Genomic DNA, 23,911 nt, shown 5'->3' on the forward strand with positions numbered 1-23,911 from the left:
CTCCAAAGTCTACCCTTCCCCATGTCATTCATGCCTCTGTCCAAATATCAGTAAATTCTTCTCGGACCATTTTCTAAAACGACACTTTTCCCCATCAGGCTATATTGACTTCCTGCTTTAATTTCTTCAGGCTGCTGTTATGAGCTGTTTATTGTGCGTTTCCTTAATAGAGCTTGAGCTCCAGGAGAGCACAGCCTTTGTGCTGTGTGTTTCTAGACTTCCAGTATTTACAACAAAGGTCTTGAAATAAATATTGCTCAATAAATATTTGCTAAATTAAAATATGAATAATGTCCTGATTTTTTGGCATATGACCTTTGGGGGCATCATAGTAGATGCCTCTGAACATTGAATTCTCTAAAGTTTGTAGAAATTTTGCTTAGAAGATATCATTAACAGAATCATAAAATATTTTTATATGTATCCCAGAATTTACACGTGGTTTTTCTGCACATCATGGGAAATTCAGAGTATTACAAGTTATATGAATTCAGCATTCTCTCTCTGTGTTTACACATATTTTTAAAAATTTCACTAAAGTGATATAATGAGAAATAAGAGAGTTAGCAAAGCTAAAGAGAAGTGAAGGGGGCTGGCAAGCCTGGTATTTTTAAAATATAAGTTTTGTAAATCTCCAGCTAAAGTACAGAAGGAAAGCAAAGCTATTTTTTAAAGGAGTTGAGAAAGGAAGAAGAAAGCTTATTTAAATCAGGACTATAGAGCCAGATTTCCAGGATTTCAATCCTGCCTCTGTCATTCACCAGCTACATATTCTGGAAAAAAATTATTAAACTTTATTTTCTCTCTATTTGTCATCTTTACAATGGACATAATGATAATATCCACTTCACAGGGTTGTTGTGAAGATTAAATGAGCTGATATACACAAAGCACTTAGAACAGTGCCCAACATACCTCCTGTACTATATTAATGTTTGTTATCATTGCTATTTCAGGTGTCTATGATTATTATTTTGTTGTTATTATTATATTATTATTGCTTATTATGGAAAGTTGAATACATTTCCATGTAGTTTGTATTCATATTTGACCACTGATATTTTAATATTCAACTGTAAGATGCAATAGAAATATTTTAGATGAAAAATTAAAGTTTGTAGGAAGTCATCTTTTTATGTTAAGGATATAGGCTGTGGCTTGAGTTACTTTATGATAAACACTGTATTTATGTAGATACTGATTTCCAAGGGACCAGCCCTCGGTGATTTGCCCAGCCATCACCTGCCACTTGATGGAAGCAAATGCAAAAAAAAAAAAAAGAAAAAAAAAGGCAACATGGACCAGAGAGTGTCAGGATGACATCATTTTAAGCTGTAAAATAGTCAGGATTTTAATATACATATAACTTTAAATATTAAAACATTTAATGATGACTAAAATATTTTTTTCTGCAAATTCGGAATGAAGCTCAACTTTTATCATTCTACACAGTCTTCTAAATGTATTATATTTTGCTAGATGGAGGACATTATTGAGGATATAATCAGTATGGAATCAAGTTTTAAAGAGGAAGGAACAGACTCTCCTCTGCTAATGAAAAGAATAGTGTTTCTAGACCTGAGGAGGTCAATGAGATTGAAATAAATAAAAGCTTCTAATTATAAAAAATTAAATTACTTGGTAAATTTATTTTTTCTTCTAAACTTTTGAAACAGACACAAGATAACAGATGAATATTGGGAAATATTGTTGCAGAAAAAAGATTATTTGATATTATTGAGGAAGATAGGTATCAGGGCTTGCACTATCCTATTTATCTAATTTCTAGAAACACCCATTTACTTCATATTTAATCTTCTATAGCATTTCCTGAGTGATTTAATCTCCAGATTTTCTGTTTGAAGCACAGAACATAATCAGACACCCTCATAAGTTCATGACTGAATTTTGCTTAATTTACTGTGACTAATAGCTATTAGATTCAGAGGCTCTACATCTTGTAGAATAAAGAAAAAATATAGTAATGACAAAAAATACTTCTGAGAGAATAACTAGAAGTTAAAGATGAACTGAAAAAAGAGAGAATGTGTCTTAAAGCATGTAGACAGATATCTGTGTTGGAATCAGCACACATTCCTGGAATAATAGGCAATGAAGGGTTGGTACATTAACTCCCATTTTATTGCTGTTGCCTTCTCATTGTTTATTTATTAATCACTAAAAATGTTATCTGTAAAGAGTGTGTAAACTCTTTTCACACCTGTTGAAGAGTTATGCTTGGTTTGTTTGTTTATGGTATTAGACTTTATAGAAAACATGATAAAATACAAAAAAAATGTAGTGAATTGTTACTTTAAGCATTTCACTTAAAGATAGTGAATTCTGACTGCATTGCATAGTGTGGATACTGTTCATCAGTAATCAATGGGCTGGGCTATATTAATGATGGTTGTCTTAAGTTTAAGGCCTTAAAAATTGGGGAAATCCCCCCCCCTCTTTTTCTTTGTTAATTTCCACTTTATAACACATTACAAGTACTAGTTTTAACTGACAAAGATCAAATGAGGTTTTTTTGTCTGGCAGCCATTTATTGCCCAGATGGTAAATTGAGGAAAAACATAAACAGAGGGAGAAAAAAAAAAACAAAATGGAAGAATTAGAAGAAATGCTCCTTATCTGTCCCTGAAGAATTTTTTATCTATGGATTTTACATTATGTAAGATTTTTTCTTTATTTTGTAAGCTAATTGTGTCAGGATATTCTGATTATCATAACTAGATGCATTCTAATGGATACATTTGGTTAGGTTTGGCAACAGAAGAGAAGGGGAGCTTCTTTTTTCCCTTAGTTCCAGCTAAATTCCTGGGATAATTCTTATTGGAGCAACTTTTGTCACATATCTATACCTAACCCAACTTCTCTAGGTCTTGGGCCAGCCCTAGAGCTATGGATTGAGCAGTTCCCCACAACAAATTACCTAGATTGAGTGAGAACCAGGAGAACAGGAGTTGTTAACAAAATAAATGTGAATGAATTCTAGTGAGGTTAAACAACAGTTGTCCATTATGGTAAGCTTAAAAAGCGAGGGTACTTACTACTAATAATTATTATTAACTAGAGGCCCGGTGCACAGATTTATGCACTGGTGGGGTCTCTCAGCCTGGCCTGCACCCTCTTGCAATTTAGGACCCCTTGGGGGATTTTGGACTGCCAGTTTTGACCTGTGGGGATCAGGCCCAAACCAGCAGTCCGACATCCCCCGAGGGATGGGCCGAAAACAGCAGTCCAACATCCCCTGAGGGATATAGTAATGCACCAAGCGGCAGGCGGCTGGGGAGGAGCCCAGGTCAGGCACCGCACTGCTCCCGCTCATCCCGGCCCTGCTGTGCCTGCTGCTGCTGCAGCTTGGTAGCGCACTGCTGAGGAGGCAGGAGAGCCTGTGCTGCCGCAGCTACACTCACCAGCCATTAGCACAGTGTCTGGCGCCCATTAGTCAGCTGAGCAGTGTTCCCACTGTGTGCGCAATAACCACCAGGGGGCAGCTTCTGCAATGAGCGTCTGCCCCCTGGTGGTCAGTGCATGTCATAGCTATCTGTCGACCAGTCATTAGGTCGTTCAGTCACTTAGGCTTTTATATATATAGATTTTTCACCTACTTTTGACTGGCAGTTTTATAAGTATATTTTTCTCTATTCCTCATACAAATAGGCAACATCTCTAAACTGTGTGGGGCAGTCTACTGTGTGCTCTTCGATGCTGTATGGCTCCTTTGCTGTGAGGTCTCACTAGAAAAAACTGGGATGTCAGTTAGCTAACGTTTATCCCAGACCACTGCACATAGGCTTAACTAAGACTCATGGTGTAACTTCTGTTCGTGGGAAACTTGGAAGCTGCGGACTTGTAGCTTGGGTTACTTGTGGAAGTTCTTCAAATTCATCTAGGTTGAATGAAATAGTTCAAGATTGTCACAGATCTTTTTAGCCCACGTATTTCTGATCAAGAAATGAATTGAGTAGATTCATGAATTGACTGAATGGACTCAGAATAATTAAACAGAAGTTACATCTCAATTTTTATTTGATCAATAAATTTAACCACCTATAAATTAATTCTTACTGCAACAACTATGCAAACAGGATTGGAAAGGGTCAAAGAGCAAGAAACATTTAAGCAAATTAATTGTGCTTTCCTCAACAACTTACCCTTCCAGTTTTCCAATCTCCTTAGTGTGAATGGTGCTTTTCTCTTCCCTATTTGGTAGTCATCTTCTCACATGATGATATCCTAGAGCTCATTATAACCAATTTCTCTATCCCATAACATTTTTATTTTACACTTTTTGGCCATTACATCCTATTTTTTCCTATTGTTCTTACTTCACCAATTGTTGAAGCTGTGGAGACTCCATATTAATTGATTGACTCTATCACTGTTTTCAATAGCTATTACTTCCAACTCACAACATTTTAAAACTTTCTTCTTTAACCTGCCTAGAGTCTTTGGTCAAGCACCATAACCAATACTCTTGCAAATGCTCTTAACATGTTATCAGCTTCTTTCATTGTTATTCTCCTGACAAAACCCCAACCCTAGTTTAGCCTATTTCTCATCTTATTCCACATCTTCATCTACACAGCAGATGGATAAAATTTTACCACAATGCTTGTGGTAATCACCTCAAATACATCATCAAAGTTTCTCTGGGGCTCTCACTACTTCCAGATAATGCTATCACCATTCCCTGGCAAAACTTCCCATTAATTAAGACAACATTTTAATATCTCCTCTCTCTTCTCAAATCTCCATGATTCCTTGTCCATGCTTATTTTTTCAGCTAATTTCTCTTTCACAACATATTTCAGAAAGAAAATATATGCAATCAGATTAGAATGTACTCATTAGCTTTTATCACTAGTCCTTCTAAACCATTTGTATATGTTTTCATTTTCTTCTGCCACCCCTTCTATAAAAACAGAATAATTGTCCTAGCTCATACTCTAAAACCAGCCCTACTACTTGTGTCCTAGACCCACTCATTCTTACCTTCTTAAGCAGTTTCCTTCTCTAAACAACAACTCCTTCTCATGTCATTAGTCTATTCTGATCTAATGGGTTATAAATAATAGGATCACACTAGTTTTTAATAAGACTCTTTAAAAATAAAAACAGATGAATCAACTCTCTTTGGATACATTTTCTCTCTGGTTACCACATCATTTCATGATTCCCCTTATCCAAAAAAACTTACTGCTTCCATTTTTCACCCTGCCTCCATTTCTTCACTATTCATTCTCTACTCTTGGATAGAGCTGTTGTCCTCACACTTCTAAAAGGAATTTTAAAACCAACCAATGTAAAAAAAACAAAACAAACCAAAACAAAACAAACACAACAACCAAAAAACCATAAATGCAGAAGCCAACAATAAATTCTCCATTCTCAGCTGACTTGGTTGTCGGTGGCATTTGCCATGGTTGACCACTATCTCCCTCTCCAAGTACTACCAGGGATTCTGTGGCACCATATTTCCTGGGTTTACACCACCTTGCTGGTTTTTTCTCCTCTAAGATTTGTCTAATTGCTAAAGTGTCCCCAACTCAAACTAACAGACCCTCTTTTCTCATGTATCTATACATCCTATAGGTAATATCAACCCATTCCAGCCTAGATTTCTCCCTTAGATGCTAGACTGATATATTCTACTGTTTACTTGACATCCTTAGTCTTTCTAAGTACATCAAATTTAATATGACTGAAAAGAAGCTTTTTGTCTCCCCCAATCTGCTTTTAGCTAATTTTGAAACCCCCAAGTAATTTCCCCTCTCTTCTCTCTTACTCCCACACTTACACATCTATCAATATGCCCTTCTAAACATCCAAAACTGCCTGAATTGCACGGCTTCTTATCAGCTCCTCTACTAAAACATTTTCCAGGCTACCATCATGTCTAACTCGAACTTCAGAAACAGACCCCAACCTAACTTCCCTGCTACTTCTTGTCCCTTATAACTCTTCTTTACACAGTAATCAGAATGATCCTCACAAAGCAAAGATTAGATCCTGGTTCTCTTTGTGTAACATTCTGTTAACTTCCTGAAATCTTCAGAATATAATACAGACACTGTACTAGAGTCAGCATTTTCCTTTAACCTTGGGTTCTGGCCTTGACAGTCTTCTTTCTGCTCCTTGAACACAGCAGCATATTATCATCTCAGGATCACTGAACGTCCTTTACGTGGCTTGGAATACTCTTGTTCTAGATCTTTGATTGGAAGCCTTCTTTTGTTTCAGACATTTAGTCAGTATCACCTTGTCAGAGAATCCTTCCACAATCACCCTTGCTAAAAAACACCATCCCACCACTCCCTAAATCAATATCTCATTTTCATTCCCTCTTACATTTATGATTTGAGTAATAAAAATTATCCTATTTATTATTTTACTAGAGGCCCAATGCATGAAATTTGTGCAAGAGTAGGCCTTCCTTCCCCTGGCTTCCAGCACCGGCTTCCCTCTGGAACCCGGGACCCGGGCTTCCCTCACAGCCCCGGCTTCGTCCGGAAGGTCGTCTGGTCTAATTAGCCCATTACACTTTTATTATTATAGATGTACTTATCCTTAGAGAATAAACTCTTTGAAAATAGTGTTTTTGTCTGTCTTGTTCACTGCTGTTTCTGGAGCCTAGGACAGTGACCTGTTCATTATTTCATTTTCAGTAGCCTGCACAATGCTTAGCACATCATAGGTACTAAGAAAATACATATTAAATACATACTATAAAATTCATACAGGGTATTGAAAACATTTTTCCTATTATCCAGTACTATTTAGAATTTTTTTAATGGAAAACAAGCAGTAGCGGTAAGTATAACAACAATAACAATAGCTGCTATGCCTTGGGAACTTATGTGACAAAGACAGGGCAAAAGCTTATTGTGAAAAATTGCATTTAATCAACACAGCAAACATATGTAATAGAGACTATTATTACCTCTTACCAGTTTACAAAGGAGGAAAGAGGTTTAGAAAAGTTCAGCAAGTCACTCAAGTCCATACCGATAGCGAACCACAGGGAAGGGGTTTGAATCCAGTCCTGTAGGATTCCAAACGCAGCAAACCTACCCAATCAGCTGTGCCTGCAGGTTCAGAGGAAGTGTGGAATCTTGGTATTTGAAGGGACATTCGCCGGACCGGATCCTCTGCCACCCTCTGGCGGAATGAATGCTTGTTTAGCCTCTGAGTTTGGATATGCTTCCCTATAATTCCCACCCATGGGTCTAGTTTCACCCCTTCCTTTCAAGTGACATGGTTGTGCATAGTAATTTCTTTTATCGTATATAGGTATTTTTCAGTCAGGTGTCTGTAAATGCTGGTGGCATTTGGCAATCTCAGTAAACTGTCATAGTTCAAGATGATTCCAGAGGGGAGGACTGAGTAAATATTAACAAGCCCCTGTGCTTGGTTGGAGCTTGAAAGGACTGCGTAACATCAACAAGCAAGCTTTTCTCTGTCACAGTCTAGACCAGATTAGTCTTAAAGTCCGAGGAAGAGCCAAAGTTCACCTTAGTGCAGACATCTCTGCACTGCGCTCCTGGTTACTGTTCGTAAGTTTAAGGAGAAGAAAATGATGAAGGAGAAAGAGAAAACCGTTGCTATTGTGAAGGTTATAGACACTTCCAAGTTAAAACTGGTGAGCAAGTACATTTTGGCATTCTTTCAATGTTTGGAGATGAAATTACCTGAAGTACTGAACTTAAACTTTATAAACTAATAGTCAGTGAAATAGGAATGTTTAAATCGAGCTTTGTAATATAGAATCCACTGTATTAACAAGCTTGCTTACTGACAAGATAGTTTTTAGTGTTCAGAATGCAGTAAGCTTTTTTTTAGTAAAAAAAATGTGTTAAAAATAAAAGAATGTTTTCTCGTGACTGTTATCAAAAAGTGGAGTTCCACTAATTATTTATTGTAGTGTTTACATTTTATTCCTTTAGAACTACATAAATTACATGCATATAAAGTGTGTGATACAAAAGTATTTACAAGTCACCATTCTCTGTTTTGTATTTTATCTTTTCTATTTGAGTTATAAGCCAAACAAGTACAAGGGATCTCCCACTCCTGCTCCACACGTTATTTTCATTTACTCAGAATAGAACAATAATAATAACAACACAGTGGGACTTTACAATGTTTGTCACTCAGACTTCATAGCTCTACTTTAGCAAATAAAGTTAGCGGGAGATCAATTGTGTGTCTTAAAACTGAAAAAAAACACACATAGTTGAACACATTTAAATGAATAAATACCTGAAAGAACAGGAAATAATATTTAAATGCCAGCTTTCCCAGTATGCACACATTGTGTGTATAAGCTCCTCTACAGTGCTCCCTCTTTACGCCTGAAGTTTACCTTTTTTTTTTGTTCTATAGTTATTTTGTCTAATAGTCTCATGCTCACTTTGACCATTTTAGGTTCACAATGAATATCTTCATAGAAAGGCAAAATAGAGAATCCAAAGAAATAAAAATTTTCTGTTTCCCATAAAGCTCACACTAAATATATAATATAGACATAGATATATAGATATCATGCATACACATACATATATAAGGGTTCAGGATTTTTACTTCTTTTTTTCCTATTTATATTGAAAAAATATTTGGACACTCTATATACATACTTTAAGATATAGGGAAAGATATGTATATATAAGAAAATAATTTTCCTCATATATGCATATCTTTCCTTATATGTTAAAGTGTGTATACATTTTCTTATACCTTTCCTTATAATGAAATTATCTGGGAGATAGTTACATCACACACATTCACGAACATAGAATATGCATGATACATATGTATATATTATATCTGTATGCATATGTACAAACATATACCTCAAAAAATTATCTGGGTTTCAGATAAATACTCAATTTTCAGGAATATGGTGAGTATAGACTATGATGCCCTCTCTCTTGCTGAGTGACATACATGAACAGGGGTAGGACAATATATAAATTAAAATTTTAAATCATGGCTAGGTTAATTAGTCTCATAAGGTTTTAGTGAAGAAAAATAAACCAGACTGTCATGAGGAAGTGTGTTAGAAATGATTGGTACCTTAAACTGAGGTTTAAAACACAGGTTGGCTTTTGATACTTAATGAGGACTTTTGTGGTATAGAAATAGCAATTGGAAAGAATAAAACTGAGAAAATATGGCCCAGTGGATCCCAACTTTTCTGAGCATTCAAAACAGTTCTTGCCATTAAAAGTGTTATGGCAAGGACCCTTTCTATAATAGGGTCGGTAGTAAAGAATCCAGCCTTTGTGTCAGACAGACCTAGGTTTAAATCCCAATTCCCCTATTTATTATTATTTTTAAAATTTATCTTTATTGTTGAAAGTATTGCAGATGTCCCCTTTGTTTTTTCCCCCATTGAACCTCTCCACCCCACTCCCGCTCCTCCCAGGCCTTCACGACTCTATTTATGCATATAAATTCCCTGGATAATCACTCCCCCACCCCCCTCATACAGCCTTCCCTCTGAAATGCGTCAGTCAACTCCATGCTTCTGTCTCTGGATATTTTTTGTTCATCAGTTTATTTTGTTCATTAGATTCCACATATGAGCGAGATCATGTGATACTTATCTTTCTCTGGTTTATTTTGCTTAGCATAATGCTCTCCAGGTTCATCCAAGCTTTTGCAAATGATACGAGTTCTTTCTTTTTTGCTGCCATGTAGTATTTCATTGTGTGAATGCACCACAGCTCTTTTAGAAGTCCAATGGGCTATCCATTGCGCGACAGAGCCCACTACCATAGCTCTTTTAATCCACTCAACTACTGATGGGCAGTTAGGCTATTTCCGAATTGTAGCCATTGTAAATTGCATTGCTATAAACATAGGGCGCATATATTTTTTCTGTTTGGTGTTTCAGGATTCTTAGGCTATATTACTAGCAGTGGAATCACTGGACCAAATGGGAGTTCCATTTTTAAATTTTTTTAGGAAACTCTATACTGTTTTTCACACTGGCTGCCAACTTCCACCAAGCCCCCTATTTATATAACTGTATGGCCTTGAGATAATTACTTAGTTTTTTGTAGAGTTTTAATTATTTTATATTTAAAATAGTAATTATGATACCTCATAGAGCTGTTATAAAGATTACTAGAGATGTTATTAGTTATTATTATAAAGCATGCTTAGCTTAATAGCTGGCAAAATAAATACTCAACTATCTATGACAAAGTATATATGTTATGATAATGTTTATATTTAAAAATATTCTATGTATGAATTCATAGATTCCTTGTGGCAATACTGTTTCCCTCACCCTCTCCCTCCCACTGGAGTCTTGAAATCTTTTGTTGGAAGCCATGACTTAGGGTATGTGTATGTGGTGATGAGAAATCTTAAAAAAAAACTTGACAATAATGTTAAATAATGTTGACTAGATAATGTAGGGCCAACAAGATTTTGAAAGCTAGATAAAAGAGTTTGATATATGAGTTAAAAGGGAGATATTTTATACTTTATATTTTGAGCTTGAATAAATCAGAGGAAGTTGCATATTTTGAACAGAAGTTGGTCTTAGAGGAGCAGTTGGGAATTGAGAGGAATGGAGGGATACTAGATAAAGGGACATAATTTATGCTTACGGCCCTGCGGATCATGAGGTACAAGAACAGAGAAAATAATTTAAACTGATAAATTATTCTATATAATAAAAGCCCAACAACCTGCGGAATGACCAGAACAACTGGTCAACCAGTCGCTATAACATGCACTGACCACCAGGGGGCAGACGCCCAATGCAGGAGCTGCCCCCTGGTGGTCAGTGAGCTCCCACAGTGGGTGCTCCGCTGACCAGGATGAGTAACGCTCCCACAGCCAGCCGATCCCCGGTGGCCACACTCCCCACCAGTGCACAATGCATGCACTGGGCCTCTAGTTTAAAAATAAAAAATCACACAAAAGTGGGTCATAGATCAAATATAGTGTATAGAAAGGAAAGAGAGAAAAACAGTCAGGAAAACATGTGGAATTTTAGGTCAAATTACTTATGTTATCCTTCAGTATGTGTGGCCCAATAAGAGTAAATGGATATATGAACATTTTCATAGTTTACTTAGATGTTTCTACAATAATTTTGAAACTAAATTTTATTTTTTCACATGTAAGCATTGATTTTAAACATAGGCAAAGCTAAAGTTTTCTAGGATTATGGAAAATTATCTTCTCAAAAACTAAGAGTTTTATAAAAAATGGGGTTGAATTCTATCAGATACTTATTTTCTGAATCTACTGAGATGATCACAGATTTAATTTTGTCTTTGAACATCCTAAAATGTATTTATGGGAAACACAACTTGATCATAGAAAGTTATCCTGTTAAATTTTCTTGGATTCATATAGCTAATAAAATTTTGCTTAAGATTTATAGTCATAAGTGAAAAGGGCCTATAATTTTTCTTTTCATAATGTCTTTGTATGATTTAAGTCTCATTGAATTGGGACATATTCCCTCTTGTCTCTGTTGTCTGAAAATGTTTATACAAAATTGGGATATTTTTTTCTTGAAAATGTAACACTTTTGCCCATAAAACCATCATGTCCAGATTTTTTATGTACAATATGTTCAAAGTTTATTTTGATAGTTTTAATAATCAAAAGACTATTCAAGCTATTAATTTGTTCTTCAGTCAGTTCTACTAAATAATACTTTCTAAAATTTATCTTTATTGTTGAAAGTAGTGCAAATGTCTTTTTTTTTTCCCCCACTGACCCCCTCCATCCTGTACCCACCCCTCTCAGGCCTTCACTACACTATTGTCTGTGTCCATAGGCTACGCATATATGCATATAAGTTATTTTTCAAGAAAAATATGCACTGTGTCTAAGCATTCACAAGCATTGGCAAATTATTGTGGGTAATATCTCTTATTACCTTTTAAATTATGGTAAAAATGTACATAAAATTTGCCATTATATACAGTTTAAAGTGTATAAATCAGTGGCATTAAGTAAGTTGAAAATGCTGTGCAACCATCAACACTACTTTCAGAGTCTTTTCATCATCCCCAAACAGAAACTGCATCCATTTAACAATAGCCACCCATTTACCCCTGCCCTTCAGCCCCTAGTAATTGCTACTTCCTGTCTGTATGATTTTGCCTAATTTGGTACCTCTTATAAGTGGAATCATATAATATTTGCTTTTTTTTCTGTCTGGTCTATTTTACTTAGAATAATGTTTAAAGATTCATCCATGTAGTAATGTGATCAGGATTTTATTTCTTGTTAAGGCTTTATAATATTCCATTATGATATATCCACATTTCATTTATCCATTCATCTATTAATGGGCATTTAGGTTATTTCTATCCTTTGTCTACTATGAACAGTGTTAGTATAAACATTGGTGTGTAAGTATCTATTTAGGTCTCTGCTTTTAATTTTTTTGGTATACTGGTATTCATAGAGGTGGAATTGCAGTAATTCTAGGTTGAACTTTTTGAGGAAAACATCATACTGTTTTCCACAATGGCTATGCCATTTCACTCACCCAGTGGCAATGCACCAGGATCCTAATTTCTCCACATTGTCACCACTTGTTATTTTCCTTTCATTTGATAAGTCATCTTAATGAGTGTGAAGTATCTCATTATTTTTAAGATGACATTTAAATTTTTTATTGTTGACACTATTGGAGATGTCCCCTATTATCATCACTACCTTTGCCCTCCTCTACACAGTCCCCACCCCTGTCCCTGGGCCCTCACCATACTATTGTCTGTGTCCATGGGCTACGCATATATGTTCTTGTGCAGCTAATTTCTTCCCTTTCCTTTATCCATTCCCCCACCACCTTCCCCTATGACATTTGCCAGTCTATTCCTATGGTTCTAGTTTGTTAGTCAGTTCATATTCTTCATTAGATTCCACATATTAGTAAGAACATATGGTATTTGTTTTTCTATGACTGGTTTATTTCATTTAGCATAATAATCTCCAGATCCATCTATACTTATGCAAAAGGTAAGAGCTCCTTCTTTTTTTATAGCTATGTAGTATTCCATTGTGTAAATATACCACAGCATTTTTATTCACTTATTTACTGATGGGCACTTGGGCTGTTTCCAGATCTTGGCTGTTGTAAATAAGTTTGCTATGAACATAGGAGTGCATACATTTTTTCTGATTGGTGTTTGAGGATCCATAAGATATATATTTAGAAGTGGGATTGCTGGGTTAAAAGGCAGTTCCATTTTTAATTTTTTGAGGAAACTCCATACTGTTTTCCACAGTGGCTGCACCAGTCTGCATTTCCACCAACAGAACACTAGGGTCCCAGTTTCTCCACTTCCCTGCCAGCTCTTGTTTGTTGATTTATTGATAGTTGCCATTCTGAACAGTTGTGAGGTGATACCTCCTTGTAGTTTTAATTTGCATCTCTCTGATGATTAATGACCTTGAGCATTTTTCCATATGTGTATTGGCCATCTGTATGTCCACTTGGAGAATGTCTATTCAGGTTCTTTGCCCATTTTTATATTTGATTATCTGTCTTCCTTTTGTTGAGTTTTAGAAGTTCTTTATATATTTTGGAGATTAACCCTTTATCAGATGAATCATTGGTGAATATGTTCTCTCATATACTGGGTTCTCTTTTGTTTTTGTTGATGATTTAATTTGCTGTGTGAAGCTTTTTAGTTTGATGTAGTCTCCTTCATTTACTTTTTTTCCTGTGTTTTCCTTGTCCTCAGAGACTTATTGTAGCAAAAATATTACTACAAGAGATGTCTGAGATTTTACTGCCTATTGTTCTTCTAATATGGTTATGGTTTCATGACTTACATTTAAGTCTTTCACCCATTTTAAGTTTATTCTTCTTTATGATATAAGTTGGTGATCCAGTTTCATTTTTTTTTTTGCATTTACCTGTCCAATTTATCAACATCATTTATTGAAGAGACTGTCTTGACTCCATTGTATGATCTTGCCTCCTTTGTCAAATACTAATCTCTAATAATAAGAGTGTAATATGCTAATTAGACCAGACATCCTTCCGGACAACCTTCCAGACGATGGGGCTGAGAGGGAAGCCTGGGTCCCAGGTGCCTGCCGGCAGCCGGAGGGAAACCAGTGCTGGCAGCTGGGGGAAGGAAGGCCTACTCTTGCACGAATTTTGTGCATTGGGCCTCTAGTTGACTTATAATGGCCATGGGTTGATTTCTGGGCTCTCTATTTTGTTCCTTTGGTCTGTATGCCTCTTCTTGTCCCAGAACCAAGCTGTTTTGATTACAGTTGCTTTGTATCATAATACCTCCAACTTTGTTCTTCTTTCTCAAGATCACTGATACTATTCAGCGTCTTTTTGGTTACACATAAGTTTTTGAAATATTTGTTCTAGATCTGTGAACTATGCCATTGGTATTTTAATCGGAATTGCATTGAATCTATAGATTGCTTTGAGTAGTATGGACATTTTAATGATGTTAATTCTTCCAATCCATGTACATGGTATATGCTTCCACTTGTTTGCATCTTCCTCAGTTTCTTCCTTCAGTGTCCTATAGTTTTCTGAGTACAGGTCTTTTACCCATTGGTTAAGTTTATTCCTAGGTATGTTATTTATTTGTTGTTATTGCAATGGAAATGGAATAGTTATTCAGCTGGCATGGCTCAGGGGTTGAGCATCGACGTATGCCAGGAGGTCACGGTTTGATTCCCAGTCAGGGCACATGCCCGGGTTGTGGGCTTGATCTCCAGTGTGGGGCATGCTGGAGTCAGCCGGTCAATGATTCTTTCTCATTATTGATGTTAATATATCTCTCTCCCTCTCCCTTATTCTCTGAAATCAATAATAAAAACATATTTAAAAATTTTTAAAAAAGAAATGGGATTGTTTTCTTATTATTTTTTCCTGTGAGTTTATTATTGGTGTATAAAAATGCCACCCTTTCTGGATATTAATTTTGTATTCTGCTACTTTGCTGAATTCATTTATTAGATCTAGTAGTTTTTGGTGGAGTATTATGGTTTTCAGTATCATGCCAACTGCCAAAAATGACAGTTTTACTCCCTCCTTTCTCATTTGGATGACTTTTATGTTTTCTTCTTGTCCGATCATTGTGGCCAGAAATTCCAACACTTTGCTGAATGAGAGTGTTGAAAGTAGACATTTCTGTCTTGTTCCTGATTTTAAGGGAAACAATTTTAGCTTTTGCCCATTAAGTATGATATTGACTATAGGTTTTTGATACATGAGAAGATGCTAGGTATGCTTTCAATATGTAAATATCAATTGAATCTATCTGATCCAGTGTGTTGTTTAAGCTCACTATTCTTGATTTTTTGTCTGGAAGATTTATTCAGTTTTTATATTGGAATGTTAAAGTCCCCAATTATGACACTATTGCTGCCAATCTCTCCCTTGAAGTTCACCAAGAGTTTCTTTTTTAAAAATATTTAGGTGTTCCTATATTTGATGCATATATGTTTTCAAGGTTTATTTCCTCATATTGCATAGATCCCTTTAGTATTATGTAGTGACCTTTTTTCTATTTTATGGTCTTTGTTTTGAATTCTATTTTGTTAGATGTAAGTATTGCTATACCAGGATTTTTGTTTGTTTATTTCCATTTGCATGAAATATTTTTTTCTATCCCTTCACTTTCAGTCTGGGTGAAGATTTTTCTTCTGAGGTGGGTCTCTTGTAGACAGCATATATATAGTCATGTTTTCTTACCTATTCAGCTACCCTATATCTTTTGATTGGAGCATTTCTTCCATTTACATTTAAGGTTATTATTTACAAGAGGCCCAGTGCACGAAATTCATGCACTCCTGGGGGGTTGTCCCACAGCCCAGATTGTGAGAGAGTGCAGGCCAGGCCGAAGGACCCCACCAGTGCATGATCAGGGCCGGGGAGGGACTTGGGAGGTTGGCCAGCTGGGGAGGGATCACAGGAGGGCTCCAGGATGTGCCTGGCCCATCTTGCTCAGTCCCCATTGGCCAGACCCCAGCAGCAAGCTAACCTATCAGTAGGAGCGTCTTCCCTCTGGTGGTCAGTACATGTCATAGACACTGGTGGACAGGTCTACTATCTGCCCCCTGGTGGTCAGTGCACATCATAACAAGCGGTTAAACGGCCTTAGCATATCATTAGCATATTATGCTTTGATTGGTTGACCGACTGGATGACCGGACACTTAGCATATTAGGATTTTACTATATAGGATAGGTACTTAAAAGTCAATTCATACTCACTATTATTTAAAATTAAAATATGTGTTATAAATTATTTTCAAATAGCAAATTTAAAATACACACCTAAATATACCAATGTCCACAGAAGTTTTAATTGATCATTTCTTTCTTTTTTCTCTAAAGTTATCTGGAAATATTTTGGATGTGTATAGTGGTGAGCAGGGAATTTCATCAGTTAATATGGGCCTTACAAATGCTTCCTGTTCCAGGAGTTTATCAATGAAAAAAGAAATTACAGGTAATGTTGTTTTTATAGTTTTATCCTTTTGTAGTCAACTATATAAGAAAGGTATAACATATATTACTAAACTAAATAAAAATTTAAAAGTATTAACAAATTTGTCAGTTAAAATGGGGGACATTTAGAGAGTATAACTTACAGTTCAATAAATGTAAATATAAAGGTCTTTACGTAATATAGGCTCATTTTGATATTAAATAGATGCAATTTGTTAACATGGTTGAAAAATAATAGATTAATAGATTGGGGAAAATTAGTACTTTTGTATGTAGACTTTGATATAAAATAAGCAGTTAGATTTTTTTATTTTAGCTTGTTTTATGAATTTCACAATAGACTCACATTTAACTTTCTCAAGTGGATAAAAACAACTCTATTTTAAATAACGTTTTTCAAAATTGTTACAGTTCAAAGGCATTATAGGGCCATTGTCATGTTCCTTCAATATAGAGATGAGAAAACCAATGGTTAGAAGAGTTATTTTCCTAAAATCATTCAGCTGAGTAGAGGAAGAAATGGATCAAATAAGGGTTCCTTGACTTATATGTCCAGTATTAGTTCCTCCATATGTGGAATCTAATGAACAAAATAGATCCAGAAACATAGAAGCATGGAACAGACTGTCGAATCTCAGAGGAAAGCGGGGGAGGGTGGATGGGAAGAGATCAACCAAAGAACTTGTATGCTTATATGCATAACCCATGGACACAGTCAATTGGGTGCTGAAGGCCTGAGGCAGGGGCGGGCTAGAAGAGGTCAGTGGGGGAAAAAAGGGGACACATGTAATACTTTCAACAATAAAGATTAAAAAAAGAATAAAATAAAATTCAGTTGACATTTCTGTAATACATTTTATTTTTTAGTTTGGAGCCCAAACATTGTTCTTTAATAATTTTTACATAGTTAATATTAACATTTTTAGTAAATATAATATGTCCATTCTGGTAGCCTAATCAATAACTCACAAATATCTATGCATTCAAATAACTTAAGCTAAATTAATGACTATAGTTTGAAATGAACACATTTAAATAAATGTATTACTTAGTTTAAAAACTAGAATAATTCAAGGAACACTGTATTAATTATCTATTGCTATATAACAAATTATCCCCAAACATAATAGTTTGAAATAATAAACACTTATGATCTCAGACAATCTCTGTGGGGACAGAAATCCAGGGATGGCTTAGGAAATTGGTTCTAACTGAGTGTTTCTCATAAGGCCATAGTCAAGATGTTTGCTGGAGACAGATGTTTGACACTAGAATGGCTGGTGGATGTGTTCCCAGGGTGGTTTGCTCACAGGTCTTGAAAATTAGTGCTGCTTGTTGGCAAGTGATCTTGATCTTTTACAATGTGGAGTTCCATAGGGCTGCTCAAATGTCATCATGACATGACAAGTGGTCATCCAAGACACAGCAAATTGGTAGCTGAAAATGTCTTTTATGACCTAGTCTTGGTAGCCACATGTCATTTTCACACTATTCTATTGGTTTCACTGGTCATCCCTATTAACACGAGAGGGAATTACCAAGTCTGCAAATATCATGAATGAGAATCATTGTGGGCTATGTTGGAGGTTTTCACAAACGCTCACAACCACATAGCATATAAAGCGTCATTTATTGCAAGTGTGGAATTGTTTGATAGTAATATATAAAAAATGTACTTAGTTCCACAACTTAGATTGTAGAAATCATAATTATTTATGAAAATGTATGTTGTAGAAATTTAGGTTGGAAAAATGTCAAATAGTCTTAAAGTTCTGGAAATAATAATGATTGAGCAGTTTAATATTTGCTGTGCATTATACCTCTTTTAATCATCTCAATATTATACCAGTTTTGAAGATGAAGAGCCTGAGACACGGAGAATTTAGATAATAGATCACATGGCTACTAAACAGAGGGCCAGAACACAAATTCAGGTTTTACTACTCAAAGTCTAATGAGTTTGCCATTGCCTCCTACTAAGAGTACTGTGCTTAATTTTTTAAATATCTGCATACAAATATACCATTTGAAGCAAGTAATATTATATTTTTACCTACTATTCCTGAATTATGTTGATTAAAGGGCTATGAAGTAGAACTAAGAATTGTTTTAACTATCTTCCTTTTGATCAGAAACTGATACTCGAGCTTTGGCAAAAGAGAGACAAAAAAAGGACAACCACAACCTCAGTGAGTATATTTTCCTTTTTTTATAAAAAATTAAGTAATTCAAGAGGAAATGCATGGAGACAAAATGTGTAAAGTCATTCATTGTCACTCCATAAGTATTTTGAAGTTATATGACAAAAATTAATAGTATATGCTCATACTTGAGCTATTTGGGGAAATTTAAATGATGTGGACTCTCAGAAAAGCTATACTCTTTACAAAGTGAAACATCTCAAATTCTCTCCTTGTCACTCTAGCTCAAGAAGTCTGCGTGTGAAGGAGATGAGTACATTTAGTTACATTTGAACTCTGTTGTGACTCAAAGGTTTAAAAATTTAAAAGTGACTTTAGAAAGCGTACACCATTTAAATAACAAGAAACATAACTCCAGGTTCTTATCTTCCTGTCAATCTTCTCTTTCCTTCCTAATGATAGGTTATTTGAAAGATATTACTTACGTTGGATTGCTGAATTCCACCTGTCCAAAAAAAATGTCTCGGATGCCTTCCTAGGGGTCCAGTTTAGCTCTGGTAACAGGTCCCATGAGATGAAGAAATACAAGCAAATGAAGCAGCGTAGCCGCAATGCTGAGCTAGACAGCGTTTGGTCATGTTTCAAGTGCTTAACTGTCTCACCTGAGCTTGACCAATTGAGTGTGAAGTCTTTTTGTTCTGGGACCCCAATCACAAAATGAGAAAAGAATAAAATAATAAATCCTCTAAAACAAACCAGGAATTTCCTCACATGTGATTAGCTGGAATGGATTCTGCACAAACCTGCCTCTGTTTGTTCCTATGTACCTGCCTATGTCACAGAGTACTCAGTTTGCTGACTATGTGACTGAGGAATGGACTGGCAGGAGGTTATAACAGTCCTTAGGATAGGTGTGGTGAGGGGAGTTATCTGATTCTGATAGCTCCTAGTGGCAGAGCAGATACACTTTGGTCCAGATTATGAGACAGGTAGAACGTGAGTAAGGAGAGCTAATTATTGATACAAATAATTAATACATTAAGGAACCATGGGCTTCTGTCTTAGTTTTAGCCTGCTAATTATTACTCTCCTTGCTTTTTTCTTCACTCTTATGTCTACAGCTTAAATAACTGGCCATTTAATATAAAGTATGATAGGTGCCTGGTATGTCCATTATTGAAGTATTTTCTAATCTGGTTTTCCTTACTGATTAATCTTGCTTTATGGAGATATCAGAGTTAAAACATCAATTCACAATTTAAATACAATAAATCTAGGACAACTCCTAAAATTTGTGAAGTTTGTGTCAGGAAGACAGAAGTCCCACCTACCAGATGCCTTAGTATTTAAAAGCTAGAAATGCTAAAAAAAACAACAACAAAATCTTTTCCATCCGTCCTGAGGATTAGAAAGCCAGGTGTGAATTTAAAATTCTCAGATCCTCAGAGTTCTGAGTGGGAATGTTAGGGCAGGGAGATGTCAGCCCATCTCACCTGTGTCTTCACCCCATATTCCATTCTGATGTCACCAATGGCCTCAGGCACAAGTGTGAACACCTCATCCAATACACTGAAGCTCCATGCAAATCTCTGCAAACAACTGTCCCTTGTCCACATCTTGGGCCTAGGGGTGAGCACACTGATGCCATAGTGGCCCCTCGGGAAGAGGGCCCACGGCATTTGCAAAGTCCTCAGTGGTGTAGTTTAGAAGGGGTTCACTTGGCTCTGTGGCTGCCTTGCTCAGTGGAGGGGTGTGATGAGAAAAGGTAAAAGTGGTTCCTCTTAAGTGGGGAGTCCCAGATAAAGGCCCCTTTGGCCTGGAATCCTCGATCTAAGGACAGGAATGACCAAACATATCAAAAACATTGTGAAGAGTGAAACCAGACATGGCATGAAATAACCTAGAAGTTTTTTAAAACTTGACTCTTAAAAGTAGCTACTACTGATATGAAAACATTGAGAAATCAAAGATCTCATTATAATTAGCCATTAAACATGTATCAAGCACAGTCTAAATTGAGTAGAAACCATTGATATTCTACATACAGTGCATTTAAATAATAGATTTTGGAGAAATATTATAGAACTAACCTCTCCCCCCCTTATTCTGAGATAAAATTGGGAACATCCTTCATAGCTGTTATTCATTTCATGTTTAAAATTCTTTTTTATAATATAGGAGTGAGCATGTGTGAATATAGAATTATTAATAAATTCTCACTGTGAAATATATATGTATTTCTACCAGTTTCAACTTTGTTTATTTTCTTTTCAGTTTTATGTTTTTAATGTCGTGTCATTGTTTTTTGAATCACATGTACAGGAAAATAATATTGATAAAGAGGGAAAATAAACTCTCTGCAGAATCAGTTATATTCTAATTTCAGAGGAATTTTAATGTATTTTTTTTCTGAAGGTCAAATCCATTCATGGTAAATTGCTTTGTAGTCTAGGTTCACCAAAACAATTGATCGTATTTCATGACTTTCCTTGTTTCTGGTAGCAGATCTTAATTTTCAAACATGTATTGTTTTAAGTATTTTCCAATATTTTTAATATATGATTTTCTTTTTCTTCATGATATTTTTCTGTTTTCAATTCCCTGTACCAGATGATAAGACTATTCTATACTCTATTACTGCTCTTAGAGGAGGTCAACATAGGAAACTACATATTTGTCTATCTGACATTCATTGAACATTTATTAGATGCACTAAATTTCCATTAGTAAAGAATTCATAGACATTCAAACAGAGAAAACAGTCTTTGAATAAGAACCCATATCAGTAGTTTTCAAAGTGTGGGCCCTAGACAAACAGCATAACCCAGAAGCTTGTTATGAATGCCAATTCAGGGGCCCCAACCGTGACCTACTAAAATCAGAATCCTACATGTGGGGTACAAATCTATTTTAACAATACTTCCAGGTATGTCTGATACACATCAAAGTTTGAAAATCACTATATATTATTGAGAAAATTTAAATTAGAAAAATATATTAACAGTTTAATCAACATATATTTATTTAGCTCCTCCTATATGCCAAGCACTCTGGGGTTATAAAAATGAGAAAGAAATTGTCTCTGCCCTCAAAGAGATCATAGTCGAGTTGGGCACACACAGCTACTATGTGCCAAACTTTGTGTTAGGCCGGGAAGTATATAAGAAGAGTTAAGTATGGCACAGACATCAAAATATTATAATGCTTTGGACTGACAAATGCATATGTGTGAAATAATTATATATATATATTATATTTTTTTTTTCAGTATGAGTAAATATTATAGCATTTCAAGGAATGAAAAACATGTTTTGGGGAGGACATATTTTTAAAGCACTGTGTATAATAGAAATATAATTCCAATATTGTTATTTTCACTTTCAGAATAAAATATATTTAAATTTTTATTTTATTTCTGAGAAATATTCTTTTAACTAAATGGTTTTTAAAAATTATTAAGAAAGTTTACAACTATTCAAAAGTGAATTGTATTTTAATGAGAACAATAAATAATTTTGTTTTAATAGTTGAAAGAAGAAGACGGTATAATATTAATTACAGAATCAAGGAACTTGGCACTCTTATTCCAAAGACTAATGACCCGTGAGTTCAACAATCATTTCTATAATAATGTTATGGTTTTACTACCCCCCAAAATGGGTGGGAAGGGAGAGGGTAGAGGAGGACTAATGACTAGGAAATTAAGCAGCTTATGGTAAAGATTAGGCTACTTCTGGTCTCATTTTAAAATATCTATTCAAGGCCAATTGTCATTAAGCATCAAGGTTGTTACTAACAGTTGTCCTTTTGAGCTATAAAAAATAAGTAAATTAGTCTCCTCAGATTATGTGTGACACCAATATTGACAAATTTAATGGTAACATCAGGTGCTGTCCATGATACTGACTGCTATCTATACTCAATTTAGAGTTATAACAACTTTTCCAATGTAAGACTTATGTGTACATGAAAATTGCATTGTTGGATTTTCAGAGGTTCCAAGTTTCTAGAGACATGCAAGAAAAAAAATAGAATCCTAATATCTAAAAACCTAGGGTCTGTAACGACCGACCGAAGGCTCAACCAAACACCAGAAGTCAGTCCTGCAGTCAGTGCTGGGTTGCCGTGATGACCCAGCACTGATTGCTGCCACTGTGGGCATGGCAACCCAGCACTGACTGCTGAGGAGGCTGCAGATCAGGCCCAGAGAGAGGCCTGGAGAGAGAGGCAGGGTCTGATCCGCAGCCTCCATGGAAGCTGTTGATCAGCCATTGCCTCTCTCTTTCTCTCCAGGCCTCCATAGGGGTTGCAGATCAGCCCTGCCTCTCTGATCAGGTCCGGAGATAGGCCTGGAGAGGCTGACTGGCATAGAAACTGACCAATCAGAACCTAATCTGGGTGAACTGCAAAGGCAGAATCTAAGGTGGGGGCTGAGGAGGGGTTTTAAGGGCAACAGCTGTTTGGTGTAAGGTGTAAGAAAGCAGTTCAATTTTTTAATGACCGGTTTGGCAGTATAATGCATATGGCTGGCTATCAGTCCATATATAGAGATTATGTATTTTTGTCTGCCAAGAGTATCTCCTCCTGCTGAAAAAGGCTCCCTGCCCCCATTTAAGCAATCCTATCCTATATAATCTATCTATACTACTAAAAGGGTAATATGCCAAGTAGACCAGGTCGACTGGCCATCTTCCAGATGTCCGACTTCCTTCTGGACAAAGCCATGGTGGTGGGGGCCGAGGAAGAGGCCATCAGGGGTGAGATCAGGCCAGCAGGGGAGGGCAGTTGGGGGTGAGATCAGAGCGGCAGGGGAGGGCCATCAGAGGAGGGCAGTTAAGGGTGATCAGGCAGGCAGTGGCAGTTAGGGTGATCAGGCAGGCAGGGGAGGGCTGTTGGGGGTGATCAGGCAGGCAGAGGCAGTTGGGGGCGAGACCAGGCTGGCAGGGGAGAGCTGTTGGGGGTGAGATCAGGTCTGCAGGGGAGGACAGTTAGGGGCGATCAGGCAGGCGGGCAGGCAGGTGAGCAGTTAGGAGTTAGCGGTCTCAGATTGTGATAGGGATGTCTGATTGCCGGTTTAGGCCCGATCCCACAGGGATCTCATCTCCCAAGGGGTCCCCCATTGGAGAGGGTGCAGGCTGGGCTGAGGGAACCCCCCCCACACACACTCTGCACAAATTTCATGCACCGGGCCACTAGTTATATTATAAAAAACATGTTGACTGATGCCAACCACTAATTGATTATCCTATGAAATTTTTAGTCAAGTTTTTGTATTGTACAAAGTCAGT

The 23,911-nt window shown here is 36.3% G+C and overlaps 1 protein-coding gene across 1 annotated transcript in view; it reads left to right on the plus strand.

Annotated features, from left to right (window-relative positions):
- The window catches only part of TFEC (transcription factor EC), an 87,339-nt gene that overhangs the window by 53,665 nt on the left and 9,763 nt on the right, over positions 1–23,911 (plus strand). Inside the window, exons 3-5 of the mRNA XM_054726141.1 lie at positions 16,369–16,483; positions 18,615–18,671; positions 22,151–22,226. Of these exons, the coding sequence (XP_054582116.1) occupies positions 16,369–16,483; positions 18,615–18,671; positions 22,151–22,226 (248 nt within the window). The remainder of the gene's footprint in view (positions 1–16,368; positions 16,484–18,614; positions 18,672–22,150; positions 22,227–23,911) is intronic.

Source organism: Eptesicus fuscus, chromosome 14 (assembly GCF_027574615.1).
Source record: "Eptesicus fuscus isolate TK198812 chromosome 14, DD_ASM_mEF_20220401, whole genome shotgun sequence".
Taxonomy (NCBI): domain Eukaryota; kingdom Metazoa; phylum Chordata; class Mammalia; order Chiroptera; family Vespertilionidae; genus Eptesicus; species Eptesicus fuscus.